The sequence below is a fragment of the Ictidomys tridecemlineatus genome, chromosome 11 (genome assembly GCF_052094955.1).
Source record: "Ictidomys tridecemlineatus isolate mIctTri1 chromosome 11, mIctTri1.hap1, whole genome shotgun sequence".
In the NCBI taxonomy this organism is placed as follows: domain Eukaryota; kingdom Metazoa; phylum Chordata; class Mammalia; order Rodentia; family Sciuridae; genus Ictidomys; species Ictidomys tridecemlineatus.
The window spans coordinates 28362391-28378604 of record NC_135487.1 but is presented as its reverse complement, the minus strand read 5'-3'; the positions used below and the strand labels follow the sequence as shown (position 1 = coordinate 28378604).

At 41.5% G+C, this 16214-nt stretch overlaps 1 protein-coding gene across 3 annotated transcripts; it reads right to left on the bottom strand.

Moving 5' to 3' along the window:
- Positions 1-1918: 1918 nt before the first annotated feature.
- On the bottom strand, positions 1919-15962 carry Ppie (peptidylprolyl isomerase E). 3 transcript variants are annotated; one of them, XM_005317858.5, is made up of 10 exons: positions 15878-15962; positions 14670-14768; positions 13476-13519; positions 12737-12763; positions 11505-11586; positions 10586-10686; positions 8407-8530; positions 5435-5620; positions 2490-2632; positions 1919-2325 (listed from the first exon to the last, which is right to left on the bottom strand). In XM_005317858.5, the coding sequence occupies exons 1-10, from the start codon at positions 15906-15908 to the stop codon at positions 2257-2259; spliced, it is 906 nt and encodes a 301-aa protein (XP_005317915.1). In that variant the 5' UTR covers positions 15909-15962; the 3' UTR covers positions 1919-2256. The 3 variants fall into 3 exon arrangements, with proteins under 3 accessions (XP_005317915.1, XP_077882121.1, XP_077882122.1); XM_078025995.1 differs by having other exon boundaries at positions 15886-15944; XM_078025996.1 differs by lacking the exon at positions 15878-15962 and adding an exon at positions 15696-15711.
- Between the last annotated feature and the right edge of the window lie 252 nt (positions 15963-16214).

Sequence of the window (16214 nt, the reverse complement as noted above, 5' to 3'; positions counted from 1 at the left end):
TTCAAGTGATGATCTATTTATTTTAGACCTGTGCTTTTTCCTAATGAGTCTATACATGACACATTCCTTGGAGGGCAGCATCTGTACTCTCCACCTTTAAAGGGCTGGTAAGTATTTGGTGAGGCTGGCCATGGCCTGGTTTTGAAACTTTGCTCTTTTGTTCCCAGAGACACAAGGAAACCACAAAGGGCTGAGGGACATCTGCATCCACCTGGTGCCATGTATGGCAATTTGAATGGGTGAATTATCCTTTTGGGGATTCAACCAGTAACATGAGTCTTTATGTGAGCAATTTACCACTTACAAAATTTTCATTATTAAAAAAACCCATAATGTAGTTTTGGAAGAATGTGACAAAACAAAAACCAAAATATGAATTGAATGACCCTAGTTCTATGACTAAGATAAATACACCATTAGTATTTTGGTCACTGTATTTCTAGGCCTTTTTCTTAAAACATAGTTATCTAGGCTTACATATTATTGATAATTTTGCCAAACTGGGATCATACTGTGGTATACATAAATTGCTTTGTGATGTGCTTTTCTCACTTTATCAGGAAGGGAAAATTTCCTTGTGATAGTTCTTGAAAACATGGCTTTTTAGTTTCCTGTCACCTGAATTGAGGCTCCATTTCTACCACTAAAATATCTGTTCCCAGTTCCTTCCACAGAGGTTACTGTGAGGCTCCCATGACTATGACAGATGCAGCAAAGTCTGGAGGTGGCTCTTACTGTCTGACAAGAAACTCCATTAGCCACATCCCTGATCCTGGGATCACAGTCCTGATCTCTGTTCTCCTTTGTGCGGGCTTTGCTAAGCTCTTCATGCACCACAGCCTCTCTGGGTTCTTGTGCAAGCCCTGAAATCAGGCTATGGTCCCCAGCTTCGAAAGCCTGCCCTAATGCTGGTGCCTTCTGTGTAGAAAGAACTTAGCAGGGTCAACTTGGCTAGGCCACAGCACCCAGTTTTTGGTCAACAGCAGCCTAGATGGTGCTGTGAAGGTTATCTGGGGGTGGATTAATATTTAAGTCAGTGGAGTGAGCAACACTAATTACCATTTACAAGAAGGTGTGCCTCATCCAGTCAGCTGAAAGCCTTAAGAAAAAGACTGAGGTCACCAGAAGAATTCTGTCTCCAGACTGCCTTTGGACTTGAATTGAAACATGTTTCTTTCTGGTTTTCCAGCCTGCTGGCCTGCCCTACAGATTTCAGTTTTCCCAATACCCACAATTCCCTAAGCCAGTTCCTTAAGATAAATCTTTCTCGCATTTTACACACACACACACACACACACACACACACACACACACACACTTGGTTCTGTTTCTCTGGAAAGTTCTGACAAATACAGGGACCATATACTGTCACTGACTTCTCAACTCTGTTGCTGCTATACTGAGAAAGCAGCCACAGACAATGTACAAACAAATGGATGTGGCCGTGTTTCAACAAAACTTTATTCACAAAAATAGGCAGTAGGCTGGATTAGGCCCATGTAGTTTGCTGATTTCCTATCTTCTAACAAAGAAGCATAGTACCCAGTACAGAGAAGGCACTGTGAGTCTAAAAATACCATTTAAAAAATGTATAAAATGAAAATGACAAGTGATAAATAAATAAGCCACTGAGGTTATGTGGCACACTTGCTGGCTATCAGACTGCCAGCATGAGTTTAGAAGCACAAATAGCAGAAGACAGGAACTTTTGCTTACCTTTGACTTCCATTGTCCTGACATGGTCTGACAGGGACATCTGGCATGAAGATACATCAACCTGGCATCTAAGGGAATTGGCTCAAGGGAAAAAAACATAAGCTGTAGGGAAGGCACTATGCCCTATCCACTTGCCTCAGGAAGACAGCTTAGTTACTGACACAATCTCTGACAATTCCCAGGAACTCACTGGAGGCAGCAGTATAAGAATCAGTTTATTTTAGCAAAGAAACCATCCAGCAGCCACAGGTGGGCCCAGGACAGCCCCTGGGCAGCACAAGCCTGAGAAGCCAGTGGCCACGCAGCTGTGGATGGTGGGGAGGGTCACACCTGCACCTGCTTGCTCCAAGGACCACAGCCATGCTGGGAACCAGTCGAGAGGCACCCAACCAGGCCATGAGGGAGCTGCTCCAAGGAATGGCTGGGGTCACAAACACCATCTGCTTCATGCAGGACACCCTCAGTGCTGGCACCCCCGAGGCCAGCAGCTCCTTCCTGGACACACAGGCAAGAGCACAGCAGGGAGGGGAGAGCACTGCCTCACATGTACTCCCCACAGTCGGCGATGATCACCTTCTGCTTTGGCTTCCCATCTTTGCTGCCCTGGGCCTTTGTGGACAGAACAGGAAAGGAGGACTAGTCAGGGGGTGAGGGAGGAGACTGAAGAGGGACTTAGGGTGCCACCCCTTGGTACCTGAGCTTACTCCTTCCTGGCCCTCCACAGGTTATACCCCAAGGGTCAGGGGGTTTGGGGGCCCTTCCTGGCCACCTACCTCAATTTGCCGCAAGACATCCAGACCTTCAGTAATCTCCCCGAACACTACGTGCTTGCCATCCAGCCAATCTGTCTTGTCACAGGTCAGAAAGAACTGGGAGCCGTTGGTGTTTGGGCCAGAGTTGGCCATGGAGAGTAGGCCTGGAGGAGAGAAGGACGTCAACTTCCTCTACCTTGCCTCAGCCCCTAAAACTGTCCACGCACACTGGACAGCTTTCTGCACGTGGCCCAGGCTCTGGGACACACAGATCCCATGCATGTAGTCCTCTTGTCTTTCACTCACTAGTGAAATAGGATAAGAAGGGCTGTTTCAAACATTTCGTACTGGTCTGTCATTCTTGTTTTGTTTTTAACAATTACTTATTAAATGTCTACTTATAAGCAATCTCTGTTAAGTCCTGGGAACACTGATGAGCAAAACACTTCTAGCCCTGGTAGAAGCTCATAGCCAGTGGAAAAGGGTCATTTAAAAGACACAGTGGTATGACAACTATGATACAGTGAAGCCCAGTAACGGGCTATTTGTGTGGAAAATGGCAGCTTAAAGCAGCCACGTAGAACGTGTGTATCCACACACAGATGACTTAAAGACAGATGGTTGGGGTTTATGAGTGACACAGGAGAGGAGCCAGATGAGTCCTAAGTTTCTGATCAGGCAGCCAAATGGATAGTGGAATCATTTACTGAAACAAGGACAATGAAGACAAGGAAAAGTGTCGGGGAGAAGAGCAGAAGCTGTTTTGGGCCTGTGAGGTTGAGGGCCTGTGGGATATCCAGGCAGGCAGCTGGACAGGAGCCTGGATGTCAGGGAGCAATCAGTCCCAAGATGCAAATGTGGACAAACTCAACTCACGAGTATTCTGTGCAAGCTCTGGCACTGGATGAAATTGCCCAGGGTGGTAGCTCTCATTGAGGTTGGCCCTATCCCCAGGGGCTATTTGAACATTTGAGTATATTTTTGATTGTCAGAAATATCATGGGCATTTAGTAAGTGGGGGCCTGGAATTCTGCAACTATCCCAAACAATTAAGTATTGTCCCATATCCTCTTGGTCTTTCAAATGTCCTGACAAATATCAGGTGAAAAATGCTTACATGCACTTGTATAATTCAATTATACATATAAGCCCAAAGTTTTGAAGGCATTTTAGTTTTTTCATGGAATCTTTCAGAAATGCAACTACTATGTAAATCAACAAAATATTACTCTTCAATTTGGAATCTAGCCAACTTTCCTATCAGTTCACAAAATCACGTCGCCAACAGTAATACTGTTTGTGATATCTAAGTTGCCAGTAGACACACCTGTCTGCATTTCTAACTGCTGCACTTGGGTACAGGTGCACACATCTGGCATAGTTGTATTTGCACATTTCCACCAAGAAACATATATATTCTTTTATTACAACTCACTTTCTTTTCACATTCTTTCCTGTTAAGAAATAGTATTGATTTTTAAAATAACTCTGTACACAGGCAGCATACATCATCTATACATTTCATTCCAGCAGTGAAGAGGTGTACTATAAATTATCAGTTAGAAAAAAGAGGCCTGGGGGGACAAGTTTCAATGGAAAAGCAAAGAGTGAGCTCTGAACCACTTTAATATTTAGGGGTCAGGAGAAAAAGGAGATGGCAAAGACAGAAAAAATCAATTAGGTAAAAAGGAAACCAAGAGAGGAATTCTGTCAGCAAAGTGAAGGAAGGAAGGAAGATTCAAGGAGCAGAGGGTTAACGGTATGATATGCTGCTAGGAGGTGAAATCAATTGAGAGCTGAGAACTGGCTACTGGCAAGATACAAGTGGTTAGCATCTTTAGTAAGAGTGGTTTCAAAGGCAATATGGGGCTAGAATTCTGGCTAGAAAGGCTAGAAAAGAATGAAGCCTGTGAGTCTACATTTTTAAGAGTCTATTTTTTCCAGAAGTTTTGCTAACATAGACCAGAGACATGAGTTAATGGCTGGCAGGGAAAGAGTCCAAGGATCTTTTTAAAAAAAAAAAAAAAAAAAAAAAAAGATTGATATTACATGCTTAAGTTGATGGACTGAGCTGGAAGAGCAGAGGAAATGTATTATACACGGTAGAGGTGGACACTGGAAGAAGCCAAGTACTACCCTACTGAAGAAGTAGGGCAGAGGGATGGGCTCCAGCCCACAAGTGGCAGGGCTGGCCCCTGTAATAGAAGGGTAGTCAGAACATTCACTGCAGCAGATGAGGTGGGAGGGTGATATGGAAGCCTTAGGAGTGAAGGCAGGCATGGAATCGTCATCTCTGATGGGGACCAAGAAACCAACTAGGGAGATCTGGTTAGAACTGTAGTCATAAATTTCAAGTGGGATCATTCAGTATAATTCTGTGTTTCCTCTAGTTGCAGGGGGACCAACCACTGAGATTTTACTAGAAAAGTCTGAAAGGGGTTGGGAAGGTAGATAGAGGTTGGGGCCATAAAGCGCTTACAATGGTTTGGATTAGGTAGAGGGGAGTGAAGGCAGGGGAGGGGGCATAAGGGTAGGAAGGATAGTAGAATGAACCAGACATTATTACCCTTTGTACATATATGACTACACAACTGGTGTGATTCTACATCATGTACAACCAAAAGAATGAGAAATTATACTCCATTTATGTATGATGTGTCAAAGTGCATTCTACTGTCACGTAAAACTAATTAGAACAACAATTAAAAAAAAAAGAGCTTACAATAGCAGATTATAAAATCTAAGGTAGGCTAATTTGAGTGTTGGCATGGTAGCGGGATGAACATCTCATGAATGTAAGCAAGCAAAGACACCCCAGTGGGTCTGAACGTTTTCTTTCTGCCCAGAAGCTGAGTATCTCAGAATCCCTGCCCCATGGCCAGAACCACAGCCTATTCTTCCAGCCCACACAACCATTCTGTGCTGGCCCAGCCTCCATATGTCACCATACCCCAATCAGCTCCTACCTGGTCCTGTGTGTTTGAGGATAAAGTTCTCATCATCAAACTTCTTCCCATAGATGGACTTTCCCCCAGTGCCGTTGTGGTTTGTGAAATCACCACCCTGGCACATGAACTGGGGGATGATGCGGTGGAAGCTGCTTCCCTTGAAGCCAAAGCCCTTTTCATGGGTACACAGGCAACGGAAATTCTCTGAGGTTGAGAAAAGAATAAGTGCTGAGGTGGAAACACAATAAAATAAAGCAATAAAACAAAGCCTCTGAAAAATAGGATTTTATTTGTTTAATGTTTACACAGTTGTAAAGTTGGTATCCACATGGGATTGCTTCCAGGAACCTTTGCAGATATCAAAATCTGGGGATGTTTAAACCCCTTATAACCTATGCATAATCTCCTTTATACTTTAAATCATTTCTATATTACTTATAATGTTTAATACAATGTAAACGCTATGTAAATAGTTGTTATATTCTATTGTCTAGAGAATAATAATATGATCAAGTATGAACATGTTCAGCAAAGATGCAATTTTTCCCACCCCCCAAATAATTCTGATCTGTAGTTGGTTGAATCCACAGATATGTTGCCTGTGGATAAGGAGGATTGACTGTATTTTCACTTTAAAGTAAAAGAAGCTGTCTCAGTAGGTGGTTCAGCCCTGTAATCTCAGCTACTCAGGAAACTGACACAGGAGGATCAAAAGTCTGAAGTCACATTGGGTACCTTAGCAAGACTTTGTCTGCTGGCAGCTCAGTGGTAGAGTGCTTCTGCTTCGCTTACCTAAGCACACACATGGCCCTGGTTTCAACCCCCAGTACAACAAAAACAAAAACAAAGTAAGAGACACTCATTATAAACCTTTGTGATACTGACTCTTAAAGGACTACAGGGCATGCTCTTAGAGGAGGAGAATTGAATACATGCATTTAGCTCTGCTACCTCCCAGACTAGGAGCAATGTGATCTTTGAACAGGAAACCCAAAAGATCTTAGAAAACTCATGACTTTGGATGTGGCAATAGTTTCTTACATGACACCAACTATGTAGGTAACAAAAGAAAAATAGATAAATTTGATTTCATCAAAATAAAAAATTTATGTGTATCAAAAAATACCACCAACAAAGTAAAAGGCAACCCATAGAATGAGAGAAAATATTTGTAATCATTTGGTAAGAGTTTAATATCCAGATGAATAACTTCTATAATTCAACAACAAAAAGACAAACAATCCAGTTAATAAATGGACCAAAGGGTTGAACAGATAAAGAAGATACACAAATGGCCAATAAGTTTACGAAACGATACTCAATATCATTAGTCATTAGGGAAATAGAAATCAAAACTACAATGAGATACCGCTTCACAATTGCTGGAGAAGATATGGAGAAATTGGAAGCCACCCACATTGCTGGTGGGAATAAGGCTAATGGCACATTTAAAAATAGTTAAAATGGCTAAAAAGTCAATTTTAAAAAGGAAAGACAAAAGAACAAAAAATTCTGAAACCTGGGAAACAAATAGATGAGTCATAACTGATACAGCAGTCCGTAGATGAAGCTGACTCTCAAGCTGATAAAAGCCCCAAAACAACTCAATTAACACTCCAAAAGCCCAGACACAAGTGTGATGGTAATTCTAAAAATAGCAAGTCTGGTTGAATCCTGTTTTAGAAAGTAGTTATCCCCAAGACCCTCTCCTTAACTCTGTACCTGGGGGCTATCCTTCCTCTGCCCTGGCAGTCAGCTTAAGTTCTGCTCTCTAGTGAGATAAAGCAAAGGGTCTCTGGACTAAGAAGCCCTAGGAGGGTTGCTGAGGTCATGACAAATGAAGTTTCAGTGAAAACTTATATAGTGAAGGCTGAAGCATTCAGCCCTGTCTCTCTCTCCCTCACCAAGATGGCAAACAACTGGTTAGAGAGCCTCCAGTTTGGGAGAGTCAAGAATAAATACACAGGCAATTACCAATTCCAGGCAAAACAAGTCCTATATGTATAAAACGTATGATGTTTATATTGTTAAATAATCTATGATCTAACTCAAATTGTGGGAATGCTATAGGGAAAAATGAAAAGGGATTTTATAGGGGCATGGAAAGGGATATATATATATATATATATATATATATATAAATAAAAATAAATAACATATTAATATAAATAATATTAATTAATTGATTGTACTGGGGATGGAATCCAGGGCTTTCTGCATGCTAGGAAAGAGCTCTACCACTGAACTACATCTCCAGCCCTTTTATAAATTTTAATTTAAGAAAGGGATTTAAGTGGCCAAGGCTAGCCTTAAATTTATAATCTTCCTGCCACAGCCTCCCAAGTAGCTGGGATTATAGGCATGTGCCACCATGCATGGCCAGAAGAAAATTTTAAAAGCTAATTCCTTAACTTCTGAAGCAGAAATATCAAAAGATAATGTCTAAAATGAAAAAAATTAGAAAGTAGAAATAGAAAACTGTTATCTACCAAGATGGAAGTAAAAACCAAAAGAGATTCACAAGAGTTGAAATTGGCTACTTCTGAGTAGCAACAAACATTGTTGGTGTCAGGGCAGGGCATAGAGACAGCACTAGAGAACTGCTATATTTTGAAACAAGCTTTCTGAAACTGATTTTTTTTAAACTACCTAATAAAATTTACACTTAAAAGAATAAAGAAAAGTATTTAACAAATAAGAAAGGTTACTCAAAAACAGCATTAGTTGTTACTAAAGCACAAGACTGGATATATTATTATTGAAATATATGTGTGTTGGTGGATTCAATTTATTTATTTATTTAAATTTTTACCATGAACACATAAATAGTAAACTAGCACTTATAAGCTCCCAGGGTCTGACATGCCTCAAATCAATTCAGGTCAGAAAAAACATCAAGGCATAAGAACTAAGGCAATGAGAACCCTGGGAAAGCTCAGTGCTCAGCCACCAATTTCCTGTCATCCTGAACACAGCAGGATCCCGCTCACCTGCTGTCATGGGCACAACATCAGAACGCAAGAGCATCTGGATGCGGCCAGCTGGTTTGTTTCCAATCTTGATGTCCATGTACACTTGAGGATTTGACCGGGCCTTTTTTGCAGTGGGCTCGCCCTAGGTGCAGAAGAAATTGTTAGTTAGAACTCACTGGTTGTGGCTCAGTGGTATCGCGCTTGCCTTGCATGCACGAGGCACTAGGTTCAATTCTCAGCACCACACACATTCAAATAAATAAAATAAAGATCCATCAACAACTAAAAAATATTAAAAAAAAAAAAAAAGAACTCAGTAATCTCCAAATAGAAGAACAAGTATTTTTCTGCACACGTACTTGGCACAAACTCCTTGAGCAGGCCAGTGGAAGGTGCTGACAGGGAATGCCATTGAGGGACAGGGCTGTGGAAGGCAGTAGCCATGACTATAGCACTCAGCTGGACATCCAGCAATAGCAGAGCTTGCCCTCCTCTAGTCTTTCATAAGGACAGCTAGAATGATCTTTCTGAAATAGTGGTCCAATCAGTAACTCTGTTGCTCAGAACCTTTCCTCACCATCTAATTGGGGATCTATCCACACTTCTGCTTTCCCTCAGACACACCAGCTTACTCCCCCTGCCCTGCAGCTCGTCTTACAATACACAGCTCTCATCATTTTCCACCTCCAGCTCAAGCACATACAGTTAGTAGACCCACTCATGTACCTCCAGATCTCCTCCATGCCTGACCCACATTGTCACAGGTTGGCCACACGGAAGCAAGCAAGGGGCCCTCTCACTGAGGCCTCAGCCTAAGTGCTCAGAGGCTCGTTTTGTACTCCAAGTAGGTAAGAGTAAGCAGAAGATCAGCAGACATTTAATACAACCACCACACTTGTTCCAAGGGGAAAGATAAAATGTTATTACCTTGCTTTGATTCAATTGGACAAACATATACTATGGCATCATGTGGGCGCTGAGGATACTGCCATTGCTATTTGCCATTGTAATAGCAAGGGTCCAGCAGCAGCAACAGCAGCTGCAGCATTTACTGAATAACTTGCCCCAGTTCACAAAAGTGGTTAGTGGGGAGCTAAAAGGCAAAACTAAATCAGCGTTCCTGTCAAATTCACACTACTAATCATATTACTCTACCTCATATATTTTTTTATTTTTTTTAGTTGTAGTTGGACACAATACCTTTATTATATTTATTTATTTTCATGTGGTGCTGAGGCTCAAACCCAGCACCTCGCATGTGCTAGGCAAGCACTATACCACTGAGCCACAACCCCAGCCTTCCACCTCATATTTTTATTAATAAGATGCATACTACAAGGCCCCTAGTCTCACAGAAATTAATGCCTAGAAAAGTAAGGGCAATTGGCACTGAAGTAGCCTGTGCAAAAGTAAAGGTATACATGGACATATAAAGAATGGCTTTATTAAGACCATGGTGGGGGTAGGGAGGAGACTACACTGGGAGAGGTGGGAAATGAGATTGGAGAGACAGGCAGGATCAAGAACCTGGAAGGCCCCTTTTGCACTTTGTCCCATGAAATAGGTGATGGGGAAAAGTGAAAAGTTCTGAGCAACAGAGTTAATGATTGGATCAGTGTTTCAGAAAAATCATTCCAGCTCTCCTTATGAAAGACTGGAGCAGGGCAAGTCTGCAGCCAGTTACTATAATTATCCAAATGAGACAAGAGGCTAGACTAAGATGAGTGCTTCAAGGAAAATTTCAATGAATTGGCCAATTATGATGATGTATTGGCTCTATATTAAAAGAGGGTCTAGATAACCTAGTGGGATTTCACTGACTGTGAGGACACCACTTTCGGCATTCTGCTTTGCATCCAAATTTCTGGTTTGGGCAATGTGTAGATGGATGAGGCAAATTAACCAAGACTGAACACAGGAAGACAAGGTTGAGAAGGGGAAATTCATTTTAGGCAACTTTAAGGCTTCCTACACAGAAGCAGACTTGCATGAAGAAACAGTGAAGCACAGCACTAGAAACAGATGACAAGATTCAACTGAAAAATAAACGCTGCCTTTGACAAAGTACTGAGTTCAATATATCTACTCTCTGCTTTTGTACATATATATCTGAAAATTGCCATAAAAACTTAAAAATACAAGAGTCTCCTGTAGAAAGCACCAGCCCTATCTCCAGAACCATAGTCTTTGTTCTCACCTCCTGGGCTTCTGCTTTGGGAGGCTCTGACCCTTCTTCCTCTTTATTCTCTTCAAGAGTCTTCCCAGAAAATTTCTTCAACCAGTCATCATCTGACCAAACTAAAAGGAAAGAAGCAAACCAATATTAAGAAATTCAAACTAGGGCTGGAGATGTGGCTCAAGCGGTAGCGCGCTCGCCTGGCATGCGTGCGGCCCGGGTTCGATTCTCAGCACCACATACCAACAAAGATGTTGTGTCCGCCGAGAACTAAAAATAAATATTAAAAAAAAAAAGAAATTCAAACTATCAGTCAATTGTTAAGTAGCTACTTTGGTCAGAAGGTAGAATATTCTAAGTGGCCCTCTTAATCAGAGGAGTCTCCTTGAGAACTCCTAAGGGCAAGGAAATTTACCACTAGGAATACCCTGAGGTCCAGCACTTAGTGGGACTAAGTAAAAAAAAAAAAAAAAAAAAAAAAAAATCTATGCTGGGGCTGGGATTGTGGCTCAGTGGTAGAGTGCTTATCTAACATACGTGAGGCACTGGGGTCAATTCTGAGCACCACATATAAATAAATGAATAGAATAAGGGTCCATCAACATCTGAAAGTATATATTAAAAAAAAAAAAAAAAAAAAGCTATGATACAGGCAAAGATATGCCTTTGCTGGTTCTAGTCCTTGATGGAGCATCCCAGGAATGGAGTACAGAGAAAACTGAGAAGGTTAAGAGGCCAGAAGCAATTACTTTGGCTTTGCTGTGAAGCTTGAACTGTTTCCCCAGAAAGGTGGTACCTGTCTCTCGCCAACATGAACCATCTTTTACTCCTATCTTCAAGAAGCAGTATTTAGCACCTATTTCCAAGTAAATAGGATAAAAAAGGAACTAAGGCCAAACTGAAGATCATAACAAGGAACCTGTGAGTTGTTCCCACTCACCTGGTCTGGAAGAGCCCTCCTTAATTCTCATTGGTTTTGCCAAATTGACACGAATTGTCCGTCCAAAGAGCTCAGATTCATTCTGAAAAGATTGAAAATCCAGCTATTTAAATTCTGTCACATTAAAGGAGAGCCAAACAGCTTCCTATTTTATTTCTGACACATGCTCATGGTTCTGGTCCCTTTCTAGTAGTAAGCTGTGTCATCTAACAAAGCAGTCATCATAGGAGGAAATGGCAGGGAGTTTCATCCTGAGCTGTCACACACCTCCTTTCTTTGAATACCAGCAAAGAAAGGCCTGTATTGCCAAAAGTAATTCTGGGTTCAAGGGACTCTGAAATTACAAGAATAAATGCAGTTTCCTGGAACCTGAATTCACCTTCAAAAGCCAACATCAGCTTTGAAATGGTGAGGATCATCTCTCTCTGACAGTTAAGAAATATGTTTAGTGAATGTGTAAGAGAGAACAGGAAATAAAGGACTTCATTATCCCAAAATATCTGGCTCTGGAACAGATCACTTAATGTAAATTTACTTAAGGTAGTGGTGAAAATTTTATGGTAAAAAGTAAAATAAAAATCTTTTGACTGGTCTGTGTGATGAAAGTAGAAATAATAAAAATATCTTTCTAACAGTTAATATGCAGGCTTAAGTATGCACTGACTTGTGGTACAAACATGTAACAGGAGCTGACTAGTATGAAGTATTTTTTTCCAACAAAATTCTATCAACAGTATATAATACCTTTGCACTTACTAGTTGACATGAAAATTATGTATAAAGATTTCAAGGAGGGCACAAATACCGAAAAGCATCATCATTTCCAAGAACTTTTCCAGGATACTCAAATCATTTAAATCAATAGCATACCCTGTCATTATTCTGATTGAATTTCTCTTCTCAGTCGTTAACTGATCTGACACTTCAAGAAATCTTCTTTTACAAAATATGCAGTTTCACTATGCAATCAATTTGCATTGTATTTGCAATTATTATCCTAGGCATGAGGGAGTTGGTGAGAGACAGATCAACTTATATTATTGTAAATGGTGAAAGATATCTGAATAAGGACTAATTTTTGCAAGTGATCAATTCACAGTGAATATTTTCACTTGATGACCATTTTTACCTCCCCACACAACCTTGAGGTTTAAAAAACCAATATGTGAACAAGGACTCTTTATACCACCAAAAAAGCAACGTTAAGTTAGAATGAGAATTTTCAGTCTTACCATGTTGTCAATAGCTGCTGCAGCATCCTGCCAAGAAGAGACAAAGTATAAGTTTAGGCTTGCACCTAAATGCTTGCTGTGAGTCTAAACACATTGTCAGTATCAAAAAAAAAAAAAAAAAAAAACCACACAGGAAAGTCATGTCTACCCTTCTTATCTAAACTGTGTCTAATAAAAAGCACTTCTTGGCTGACTTTTGAGCTGAATTCACCTTTTGAGCTAGAGAAGCCACAATATGAAAAACAGTTGAAAGCATAAGAAATAATCACCAGCACTGCCAGGCAAGAATGCTCAATGAACAGAGCTGTAGGAGAGATCTGCAGAGCAAGAGGGACTCAGCCTGGCAGAAGCTCTGAGATGTATTCACAGTCTACACTCTGATTAACCCACCAAGTCCCACATTTTTAATTATGTGACTAGTTCAACAGTGCATTAAAATATTCTGGAAATTTTAACCTAGGGCTTATAAATTATTAAGCCCATTAATATTATAATACAATTACATTATTATATAATTATATTATATACTATATTTAAGCTTTTACAGGTGTTCCACATCTGGGACAATGTGACAAAATGGGTTAAGTGAGAGAAGCTTTCTTTCAAACAGTACTTCTAGTCCCCTGGAAGTATCAGTGTAAAGCCCAGAAACCTAATCCTACGGAGAACAGCTTCCTTTGTTATTAGTTACAATAACACAAACCAAAGACAAAACAAAGGTAACACAGAATGTTCTTACCTCTGCCAATTCAAATTCAACAAAAGCAAATCCTCGATGCTTTTCTGCAAAAAGGGGGAAAAAACAAGTATCATGCACAAAGGGAAGAAACAGAATGGTCATAATGAAAATGAAGTCAGTTATATGCCATCTCCAGACACTGGAAATTCTACCCAATCATTATTTAGAAAGAAGAAATCTCATTCTTTAATTCCTCTTAAACAACATTTTAAGCAATAATAAATTTTTAGAGGAAAAGTTAAAATGAGCATTCAATTCTTCTACCAAAGCTAAACTTAAAAACTTCAACCTTTGTGTGCAAGGCAACTAGAAAAATGGTCAGTTAAACTATTAACTGTGCACCCAAATATACAAATTTGAGAATAAACTATTCCTTCCAAAAGCATGAATCCTAAAATCTGATAAGGATGTTGAGTCTTTATCCTCAGGCAAATGCTGATCTATAATAAAACAGTATTAATTATAGAACTCAGAGACCAGAGGGCCTTCAGAAAATCAATATAACCTTATAGTATTTGCAAAGGAAGGCTCAGAGAGTGTAAAGTCCTTGCTAACAATCAGATGCAAGATTAATGATAGAGCTAGGCCTAAAAATTACAACAAGGCTGAGAGATAAACACAGCAGGAGAGCCTTTGCCTAACATGCATAAGACCCTACATTTGATCCGCACACGGTAGGGAAAAAAAAAGGAGGCGGGGTGGGGATGTAGCTCTGTGGTAGGGTACTTTCCTAGCTTGAATAAGGGCCCGGGCTTGATTCTCAACACAAGAAGAAAAAAAATAATTACAACCAAGATACATTAGAAAACTGAACAGTAACTGTATACCAATTAAAGGAAAACCCATCCAGGTATATAGAAGCTAGAGTCCCGTTTGACGGCCAGGTTTTCCTGCTGTTTCATTTAATAGCACAGCTGCCAGGAAGGGAGCAGGTGTGATGATGTACCTGGCAGGTAATTTGAAACAACACTCAGATATCAATGTAGTTCATTCCTATTGGTCTACTGAAAAATTTGTATTATCTCAAAACCAACAGATGGAGACTGCAACATATTGACAACCCACAAGTACTCTACCGGGGAGCCACACTTCTGGCCTGAAAACACATATTTAGAGTTGTGATGTGACTTCACATTTTTTTAAAGTTCTTTTTCCAATAGGATTCTGAACATAAAAGAAACCAAAAGGACTCACCTGTTTCATAATCCAGAGGAATCTGAATATCTGTGATGTCTCCAAAAGGAATAAAAGCAGCATGAAGAACTTTGTCGTCCACCTCCTCTGCCAGTCCACCTGCAAATAAACCAAGGGCTTTTTGAGCTGCTGTCCTCAATATCTTGCAGAAGACTGTGGGGCAAATTAGCATGTTAGGCAAGAGCAGGAGTCTTTCCATCCAGTTGTTTGGTTAGACAAACACCCCTCTCTCATCTACTGCCCACCCACACTAATAAAGTACATTCTTCTCTTCATCCTTCTTTAGACCCTCATCTAACTCCAGGATTCCTGCAAAAGCCTCATAACTGATTTCCCTGCCTCTATATCTTCTATGAACTCCTCCATGCCAACTTGAAAGATCTTGGGAAAGTGAAAATTTGAGCCCATCACTTCTCTGCTTAAAGTCCTTCAAAGGTCTCCCACCATCCTCAGATTAAAGTGCAAACTTCTTAGCAGTTTATACAAGGTTCTCCATAACCTGTCCACCTCTCCAGCTTGTTTCTGGAGAGGTGAGGGCAAACTTTCCGGATGCAGTAACTCCGGAGTTGATGAGCAGAAGTTAGCTGAGTAACTCTGCTTTCCAATTCGCTGGGTCCCGAAAAATAACCCACTTGCCTCCAAGGGTCGGGTTATTTAACATCTTTGAGCTTCAATTTTTGCACCTCCCTTGTAATAAGTAACTTTGCCTCTGCTTTGGCTACTCAGCTAACTCCTGCTCATCAGCTCCGGAGTCATCGCATGCGGAAAGTCTGCCCTCCTCTCCCCCAGATGAATGGATCATTTCTTCACGCAGCCGAGGCCCTGTCATTACTGCCCATCCCCACCACAGCGCTAATCTATGGTACTGAGGTTATTCCCACTTTTTTTTTTTCTGGTTAGTCTGGGAACTCCTTTGTGATTGAGGTTGAGCCATCTCTGCAGTGAATGCAAAATTGACACGCGCGAGGATTTGAAAGACCGTATTTCTCTACTGCTATCCCGGACCCTTGGAGGAGTTTAGCACACCAGGAAGGAAGCCGGAGTGATTGTTACATCTTGGGCTCACGGCCCAAGGCAAAGCAATACCGCCACAGATCCGGCCCGACAGCTACTCCCGCTTTCCCCATCTGGAGACGTGTCCCTCCCCACTCCGGGACCCACTCGAGGCTGGTTAGCCCAAGCTCCGCCTAGCGCCCGCGCCTGCTCACCCACGTACAGCACGCGTTTGGTAGTGGCCATCTTGCTCCAGCTCTTTTCCGCCGGAAATAGACGCTAGGCCCGTCCCCTCTGGCCCCGCCCCGTCTCGGCCCGCCCTACCTCGCTGCAAGGCTCTTGCAGACCCCGCCCACACGAGTGCTGGTCCGGCGGCGTCGGCCTCCTAGTTCCCTCCCGCGTTAGGTTGGGCGCACGGTAGTGGATGAGCTGACCGGTTACTGGTGCTCCAAGTGCGACGCTGTTGTCGGAAAAAAATCAGGCGGGATATTATCCGCAAAGGACTACAAATAAGTATGGTCCGTGGGCCATCCCGCCACCCCGTTTTGGAAA